The following is a 10,218-nucleotide window of genomic DNA, read 5'->3' on the forward strand; positions in this document are numbered from 1 at the left end:
GTGTGACATTTCTCTTTTTATGCAAACCAACCTAATAGGCAGTCCTACTAGATCAAAAATAAGAAGTTGCTTTCCTATACTACTAAAGTTGTCTATGTTGCACTCCAAGTTGCCCACAAAAAAATTTCGACGAAATCTACCCATATGAGATCTAATCTTGAAAAACTCGTCATGAGAAACCCAAGGGTAAAAACGGATTTGAATTCTGACAATCAACCAAAAGTTATGGCTTTTTAAACATTTGGAAGCCCCACATAAATGTGTGTGCGACGATATCTTGACTATTGCTTGGTAGACGAGCATAACAGGGGTGAGGGTGTAGGTTTTTTCCAAATCAGGTTAACCACGTGACACAACCGATACAAAAAATGTTAAGACTTTCTAAATATAGAAGGTATGCTCACTATCATCACGAAGCGCATGGGCTGTCTCTAGCCAGCTCCTTAGATCTCAGCTTGACTGGTAGCTGAGATCCAATTCTGTCGCCAAGCTCAAATCTTTGACACACTTCAGTTTGTTCCATGGACTTGGCAGGACAAGATGATGGATCTCTTTTATTTTGCTTTTACCTCTTTGTTCAAGTAGGGAGGACGACACGCATGTATATGAAACCTGTTAGTTTTTTTGTTTCTTACTCTCCATGTCAACTTTAATAACGTCCGTCCGGCTGTTCGTTCTGCATGTTACATCTTGCGTATCAAGTACGCACATATCTTACATTCTTAAGAAGTTGCTCCCCACTACAAGGCATTCTCTTAATATGCAGATAGCCCACCTCAGCATTGCCATGTCATCACTATTTTCTTTGAAGGAATTATCGTGTCATCACTTCAGTTACATATTATAAGAACATACGCAAACAATCTCTCCCCGACTCTCTCTCTCACCAGTTCCTCTTCGGCCTCTCCCCACCGCTTAATAATCTCCCAATTAACTCCTTCCTCTATCCATTGATTTCCATCACCATAATCTCCCCATTGATTTCCGTCACCAATTCCTATTCTTCTCTCCATCAAATAAATTCATGAGTAACAGAAAATTCCGTCTTTACCACATCGATTGGAAGCGCATCGTCCGTCGTATGGGGTCGTGTGACCTAGATAGCTGCCGCCCACAGCTGTCCACCCCACGAGGGTCACCCACCGCTGCCCATCCCTCACCCGCCTCCCCGTCTGGATCATGCAGGTCGCCGCCAGCGACTAGCACACTATCGCCAGCCACCTGACCGTCGGCGCTGCCCTCGACCAAGCTGCTGCGCGCGCCACTTGCCCCAATCTTGCCGCGTGCCGCCGCTAGCAATATTCCCGAGCCTCTGCCGCCAACCCAGCTACATGCTGCGTGACTCGCCAGCAGCCTCACCAATCCTCAGTTGTCGATCCAGCTCCTCCAACACCGATCAGTGCCCCGTGATTCGACCTCCCGCCGTTGGCCAATCTCCTTCAGTGCCACCTGGCATGGCTCCCACCCTCCTCCCTCACGCCCATGGAGCAGCGCTCGCCCAACGTGACCAGCTTCGGATGTGTCAGTGGCCAACCCTTCCCCATCCATCGACAAGATTGCTTCTTCCTCCTTGATCTGAAGACGGCTAGCTGGAGGAGCCCATGACGGCGTCCCGTTTCTTCTCTGGTAAAGCTCTTCATTTCTTCTGAATAATGCTTTTGTCAAGTTACTGCGCTGCTGTAATCTCTGACTGCATAGAGCTGTAGCCATGGCGGGCGGTGATATTCTCTGACGTTGAAGATCAGAGGCAAAGCCAGATTTGGAGCATACTCTGGGCTGGCAATTGTAAATTTTCTTTGTGACGTTAATCAACACATTTTTTCTTATCTATATACATCTTTTACTGGTCTATAAGTGATACTGCAGAGTTACCATGCTACATGACTTTCACAGAAACATGAATACGGGAGTACATTTGTTTTGGGACTGGGTGAATTTATTAGGAGACATACCAGTAAGTATTATCTTACCTTAATCCCTAATTATATCACTCAGTCTAGCCGTGCTATTTATTTGCTCTCTTCATGTATGTTATTGTCATACAAGTTATAGTGCTCGGAGAAATTTGGAGTACTCACGGCCTGCTGGTACGCAATCTTGCTACTTACTATGGGGTTATCCTATATAATTTTATGATTATTATTTTCCCATGTCTTATGTAATTATGTTTGCAGAGAATAGATGTTTGCATTATTTGCCTTCCCATTGATACATCTTTATTGGTTATTCTTCTAGATTATTGTTAAATTGTGCTATCTAATTTCCTACACCAGGATAGTGAAACATGGATGGTTATGGTACATGGAAGGCTGGAGTTTCATAATAATACATTTTGCCACGCACAACATCAAAACAAAACCAAAAGATAACATCATATTGTAGATCAATTATTGAGCATCGTTGGTTGTTTCACTCGCTCTATGGGATATTGTACACACTTAATGTTTAATACTTCCCTTCCAGTTGTCGACAACACGTTGCCTTCACTGTCGTGTCTCGCTTTTGTAGGAGATCTTGCAGCTTCCACTCATCGGCGATCTTAATGGAGTGGCTATGAACCAAAATATGAAGAGTCTATTTTCCCATTTTAGTTTCTTTGAGGAATCAACAAGGCCAAGTACAACACAACTTCTAATTGTTGCTTTGCTACGAATGAAAAAGGTAAAATCATATGAGTATGGAATTTCTAGACAAGTAACACCTATAGGTACAAGTCTTTCAAAAAATTTATCATGCCAATATAAATAAATAAAATTTATTTTTGTTTCTGTACAATACTGCTTCCTTAGCAATTAGAAGGACTATATCGATGTATGCTATTCATAATGCCTCTCTGGATGTTTGAAACATATATCTCAGCTAACTTCTCATGTGTGCTTCACATGTACTATCATATGCCCATACTTTATTTTTCCAGTTGTTAAGATTTAGCCACACAAATTTGAATTTTTTTGTAGGTGAACAACTGTCTCATTTGGAGCAACTGTAGGCTAACCAAGTGTACTAGAATTACTTCAATGCTCTTAAAATCCAACATAGTTACTTGCGAGATGAATCGGTGCACGTTACTGATTATTCTCTTTATATTTCTGTAGAAATATATTTGCTCATCATTTCAAATGTAAATATCAATATTCCATTGGATCTCCAAAATCTAAAGTTAAAATGTAAATGTATTTTTCCACATTCCAAGTTGTATCTTATATTCATTCGTACAATATATGCCTTTCTTTGAATCTGCAAATGAAAAGCACAAAGTCCCGCAGCAACGCGCGGGGTATCATTTAGTATAAGTAGAAGCAGGCGACTAAATCGTGCATACATGATGCATGGCCATCTCTTAGCTGTACGTGGCCCCGGTGGTTATAAATAGCAAGAATTGCTCTATCATACGGGCGCCACTTGAGATCGTCTCTTATCTCAAATTCCTTCTTATCTGGCTCTCTACTACCATGGCTTATTAAGCTGCCCCTTCCAATTAATGGCTTCATCAAGTGCAGTTGTGTTGGCCATGCGGGTGGTTGTTGTTGTGGCGAACCATCTGGAGACGAACGCTGAGCAGCCTCCGACGACACGAAAACCGGATGGAAGGAAACAAACTCGACACGAACTCGAGCACACGAGTATTTGCGCCGACATACGCCCCGGCCACGAACGCTGTTATCGTCTCCTCACTTTATTCACGACACATACGAACATACATGGGAGACGACATACGCCTGTAGACTAACTCCGGCTACTGCTCCTCAGCCAACTGGGACTACCTCTTCTATGATCAAATAAGCACGTATGTTCTACTGGGACTACCTCCTCAGCCTACTGGGACTACCCCTACAGTGCAACAACAACTGTGTGTAGTTCGTTGGCACGTGGTTAAGCATTCTGCTACTGAGAATCACACCTTAATTACGTGTGATCGACTAGTGAAACCCTGAGCTTAATATTTTTCATTATATAATGATACGAGGGCATATATAAACACACACACAGAGTTCAGTAATTTTAATCATATTAAGTTCCGGGAAGGAAATTAGAAAATAGAAATCATTCGCAAAAAATAAGCGGCCATGTAGTTACAGCAAGCAGATTCAATGTTTTTGTACACCAAATATTAGAAACCTGCATGTAATTCTACAAACAGATTACATGCTACGTAGTCACGTCGTTGTAATCATTATCGTTGTATGCATGCATGGCATCAATCAAAAAAGAAAATGAGTCGTAGGAGGCCACTGCTTAGTTTTTCTGCAATCCAGATGATGGGTAGCTAGAGTGACAAAAGCTTAAATCCTAATTTATGCGCTACTTCGTAAGGAACCGATTTGGATGCAAAAGTTTAATGCTATGGTTAGATTTTATGTTAATACTTCTCTCGTAGTTATGAATGCTTGTGAAGGGTTAATCATAAGTAGGAGGTTTGTTCATGTAAGAACAACACCTAAGCACCGGTCCACCCACATACCAAATTATCAAAGTAGCGAATACGAATCAAACCAACATGATGAAAGTGACTAGCCGAAATCCCCATGTACCCTCAAGAACACTCTGCTTATCATAAGAGACAATTTTGACATGTCCTTTGCTACAAAAGGATTGGGCTACCTTGCTGCACTTTATTTATCGTTACCGTTACTTGCTCGTTACAAATTAACTTGCTATCAAACTACTCGTTACCAACAATTTCAGTACTTGCAGAGATTACCTTGCTCCACTTGTCATTTTCTTCTGCTTCTCGTTGGGTTTGGCACTCTTACTTATCGAAAGGACTACGATTGATCCCCTATGCTTGTGGGTCATAAGCGCCCAATGTGTCGTCATGTCCACGACAGACGAAGGAAGTATTCTTTAACAGTTTTGGTGCACTCTTTATTAATTAACAAGGCAACATCACATCCTTATTAGTTAATGGAATGAGACATAGTGCTTGCTATGAAAAGAATTAAGAAAAGAGTGACTTTTAGTTTTTACCGCTTTGTTAAGTTTGACGCTTATTACCCCATTCAACAATATTTATCTGAATTATCCCATTCAACAATATTTATCTGAATTACCCCATTCAAACACTTTTTATCTGAATTACCCCATCTAATAGCTTTTTATCCGAATTATATTTTAGGTAAAGATTAACCAATTATTTCTATAGCCCCTCTAGTGAAAAAAAAAAGAATCGAATAAAGAGTATTTGTTCTTTTACTACACAACGCATTGAGGGATTTATTTCTAGTACAATGCCTTCCGGAAGTGAACAATTTTTGAAGATATTGAACATGTTTTGGATGGTATGAACGTTTGAACAAAAAGAAAACAGAAAAGAAAAAGAAAAAATCCATGAAGAAAAGAGAAAAAAAATGCAAAAATGGAAAAAGAAAACAAGTTTAGGAAATTTCCAGATGGTTCCCAAAACCGGAATCGCTGTATTATCTGAACTGGAATCGCTGTATTATCTCGGCTCGCCATGTTGTGCTCAGTATGAAACGACGTTGATTATCACATAGAAAATTCCCTATGCAAGCACTAGCAGGCAGATCGCCTACAGGGTTGTGCCAAGCGGGGCGGCCCATCAAGCGACACTAATGAGAGTTTCCTGGAGCATTATCACAGCCAAGAGCGATTTTTAGGGAAACCTTTTTAGGAAAGGTTCTGAAAGATCCTCACGCAGTTTTTGCAAGCTGCCTAGCTGGTTTTCTTTCTTTTTCTGTTTTTTCAGTTCAATCGGTGTTTTGGGAACCCTTCATTTGTTTTTGGTTATCTTTCAGTATTTTTTATTTTTGTCTTTTCACTATTTTCTCGTTTCTATATGTACCTGGTTATGTTCTTATATTATTTTAATTCATAATCATTTATAGTTCATGGTAAATTTTCAAAATTGTGAATTTTCAAATTGGCAAACATGGAATGCATTTGTGATTTTCAAAATTTGCAAGTATGTTATTTAAATTCATGTTTTCTTCGTGTCCCCAACATGTATTTATACTCATGATTTTTTTTAATTTTTAGGAATATTGCTGCAAATTTCAGAACTGCTATTAATATACAAAGTTTTTTAACATTTGTAAAATAAAATGAAATTCATGAACATTTTTTTTGTTTCGAGAGCATTTTCTGAATTCATGAATTTTTCAAATTTACATGAACTTTTTCAAATTTACATGATTTGAAGAGAGAAGAGTTGGATGGATGCCATACTTTTGCATTATGCATATCTGTTAAGCTCCTGAGAGCATACTGCAAATAATGTGTCATAGTTTCTTCATGATCTTCTGTAGGTCCTAAAATCGAATGCGATTTAGCATCTGAGTTATAAACATGTAATACATGTAGGTACGAGTTTTGGTAGGGTAAACGACTTATTTGTCAAATCTACAAACGAAAAAACACCTTTCATTAACTAAACAAAATTTATTAATACTTACATTAACAATCTGCTTCCACTACAAAACATCAAGCATTTTACAAATTTTAACAATAATATATAAACGGGTCATATATTTGCGTCAAATTTAATATAGGTACATAATTTAAAATCATTGACTACCAAACCTGTTATGTTCTGATTGATCAACAATATATTTAGAAGCAGAAATAATCACTTCAGATATTTCCAGCCCGCGCATTGAGCGTTTGCCACTTTGCTAGTTCCCATGAAAAATAAATACTTAAAAGAAATTATTTTACGAAAATGTGGATGCCTCATGCTCTCAAGAACACTTTTCACATATATGTAAAATACATTATTTGCACATGGGCAATACAATAAGTTACAAGCCAAGTGTCTTCTAGTTCCACAATAGAGAACACACACAGGAGATACACGAATTTCTTATTTGCTAAGTAATAGATAAAGGTAGAACACCCAGGATAGATGCATTTTCATCTGCAGTTTACCTGTAAATTGAGCATAATGTTATATTTCCCGCTTCTTCAGTATCATTGTGAGACCATTTTTCATCTGCAGCGTACACGATAGCTTGGGCTGGATGCTCTGCCCTTCCACCAGCTCCATATCAAAGTTCCAAACTACCGCTGCCACCACAGTTGCCAGCTGCAGAACAGCGATTTCCTTTCCGGGGCACATCCTCGGGCCTGAGTTGAAGGACAAGAACTTGTGAGATGGTACGTATCTCAGCTTGTTGCCGTCCTCGGAGAGCCACCTATCTGGATTATAGTCCCGACAGTCTTCGCCCCAGATGGCCTCCATTCTCGCCATAGAGTGGAGAGAAATAAGGACGGTTTCGCCAGCATGCACCTGATGGCCACTCGGCATGATGGCATCTGCAACAACAGTCTTGCGCTCTATTGGTATTGGTGGGTACAACCTGAGTGTCTCATACAAGACAGCTTTCAGATAGACCAAAGATTTGGTCTCCTCCGGCTCAAATATAACCATGTCACTCGTACCCGTTGCTACTTTGTGCGATGCAATGGGTGAGAGTTCATTGCGGATGATTGAAATGATTTTAGGGTTCCGAGTAAGGCTGTAGAACATCCATGGCAAGGTAAAGCCAATTGTGTCCCTCCCACCAAACATAATGCTAAGGAGCTTTGCGCGGAGCAAGTCATCATCGGCGTAGTCTGGGTCGTTGATGTAGGAAGACAGGACATCCACACGCTGTTGCTCCCCATCATTACAAAGGTGTCCTCCGTTGACCCTTTTCCTCTCGATCATCTCCATGAAGAACCTTCGTATCACCCTATGAGCCATATTGAGCTTTCTCTCGGGGCCGATGTTCAACAACCTCATAGCTTTCCAGCAAGAGGCCGGCACGATGTGCCGAAAAAGGGCTACATCCATGACAGTGTCCATCGCAACCGCAACCTCCATGGGTGGCATGTCCAGGGACAAGAGGTTAGGGTCCACACCAAAGAGAGGCGTGGCGGCCAGGTCAAACACAAACCTCGCAATTACTTCTTGCATGTCAAATGGTGTGCTGGTACTCGCCATGTTGGTAAACAAGGGGAGGAGGCCATTCTTTACCTTGTCATGGCAGCAAGCCACCATACTGCCCACCAACTGTGGGCTGCTGATCACGCTCTGGAATTTTGCGCGCTGCAGACGCCACGATTCACCGTCGACTGTGAAGATGCCTCGATCCATGCTGTTGAAGATAGCTGCAAACTCCGGGCCCTTGGGGAAGTTTTTGTGGTTCGTTGTGAAGATGTGCCGGATGTTTGCAGGGTCGCAAGTCAGGAAGATGTTCCTTTGGGGAATAGGTAAGCTAAAGTTGTGTCCTGCATGGGCGAGATTCGCGGTGAAAAAATCAAGCAAGTTATGCAGGTTGGCAACGATTGCAGGCAACATGTGCACGATTGGCCAGTTTGTGGACAGTTCTGAGGACTTTTTTGATCTAATAGTAGACCTGAAGTATAAGTAGACAGAAACAAGAAGAATGAGCAACATGGAAATGAGCAGCTGTTGCAAGAACGAAATCGACATTGTTATCAAGAGTGTGTGACATGCAAGATGTAAGGCTTGTGCTGCAACGGACATGGTCAAGGCTTCATTTATATAGTAGTACCAGCGATGTGCACCCGTCTTCACATTGCAAAAGGCCGTTAAGGTACAAGAATCGATGTGCACACGTTTCACATTGAATAGTGTATGTCGACCAAGCAGTAATTGGCCTAGCTACTACCAGATATATATTACAACTCTAACAAAGAAGTATTTACCAAATTATAAAATATTTGCTTAACCATTAGGTTATTATTAATACGTACTATATATAAATATAGTCAAAACACATGCTCTCAAATGTGTCCACAGAAATATGTGCGTATAACAAATTTGTATCGATTCTGTGTGAAGCCAAGAGGTGCAAAATTTATGGAAATTTATAGGAAAACGTATCCAAAACTAAAATAATAAGTACATGTAAGGGCATTTTCAATGCCGACCCACAAATTCCTCTGGTATATGTCCATGTTTGTGTCCGGACGTGGTCCGCGGGGAGCCATCCAACGTTAATTACAAAGTATCTGGCTCAGAGGAGAAAAAGTAGGTGGGGACTATGCATGCGGTGGGCTATTTGTGGTGTGTTGTCCGGTTGGGAGGAGAGAGAGAGGAGAGGAGACCATCCATGTGAAGAGAGAGAAAAGAGAGGAGGACCATGCGGAGGATTTTGGTTGGTCAAGTGGATGTCCGGACTCCGGTACAGCTCCCTATGTTTGTCTCCATTTTACTGGAAAACGGACATCCGGACCACTTCGTCGACCGATGCAGGACCACGCTAGATTGCAAAAGTGAACAAAAGTGTCCGGTCAAATATATACCGGAGTTTTGCAGGACTCCCTTGCAGACGCCCTAATGTACTCCCTCTGATACATATTAAATTGACACTGGCCTAATTCAAAGTTTACTAACTTTGTACCAGACCTGCATAAATTAATATGGATCGGAGGGAATATATTTTTGAGCTACGTAATACGTAATATTTTATAATATTTGTTTAAACAAACTAATATGGTGTTGTGGTATCTGGTATGGACGAACAGGGGCAAGTGTACATTCTTAAAATCTAAACCGCTTGCTTTAGACAACATGAGAAGCATAATACCATGTATATACGCATGGGGTGTTATGAACTTATGATGAAGAAAGGTGTGTCGTTTCTTTGTCTACCTTATTCTCCTATCTAGTTAGCTAGGTTTCTAGGCCACCCAATAATTAATCTGTTGGGAGATGGATTAATGAAGGATTCAGTTTGGAGAATATCAGACGGTTCTGTGGAGGGTGTGGTATGTCAGGAACTCACTCACTCATGCTAAGCCAACGCCCTCTATTGAAGGCTCCCGGCTGTTACTATGCAGCTACATGCTCGGCCTCACGAATATTCAGGAATAGTGTACGGAGGAGATCATCAAGGGAAAAGGCATTGCAGTCGGGCGCCTGAGGAGGCCAAGGCTTGGGAGAAACCACCAGAATGGAAGGTGAAGCTGAATATGGATGGTGCCTTTCTGGAATCCACTGGAGCGGCTGGAGCTGGTATGATCCTGCGGGATGCACAGGGACAAATCGTGTTCTCCTTGTAGCGCTCCCTTCGGTGTTGTGGTTCTGCACTGGAAGCCGAGTTGTGTGCCTGCCTGGAGGGCATATCCCTTGCCTTACAATGGAGCTAGTAGGATATGTGGGTGCAGACTGATTCGGCCGATCTTGAAAGCATGATTAACAACAAGTCACGGGACTGCTCGCACCTGGGACACCTTGTCAACAAGATGCGC

General features: G+C 41.5%; 1 protein-coding gene across 1 annotated transcript; it reads right to left on the reverse strand.

Moving 5' to 3' along the window:
- Positions 1-6,904: 6,904 nt before the first annotated feature.
- On the reverse strand, positions 6,905-8,488 carry LOC119320808 (noroxomaritidine synthase 2-like). Its single transcript, XM_037594750.1, has one exon. It carries the CDS (start codon positions 8,486-8,488, stop codon positions 6,905-6,907), a length of 1,584 nt encoding a protein of 527 aa, XP_037450647.1.
- Positions 8,489-10,218: the final 1,730 nt, after the last annotated feature.

Source organism: Triticum dicoccoides, chromosome 6B (assembly GCF_002162155.2).
Source record: "Triticum dicoccoides isolate Atlit2015 ecotype Zavitan chromosome 6B, WEW_v2.0, whole genome shotgun sequence".
Classification (NCBI taxonomy): Eukaryota; Viridiplantae; Streptophyta; class Magnoliopsida; order Poales; family Poaceae; genus Triticum; species Triticum dicoccoides.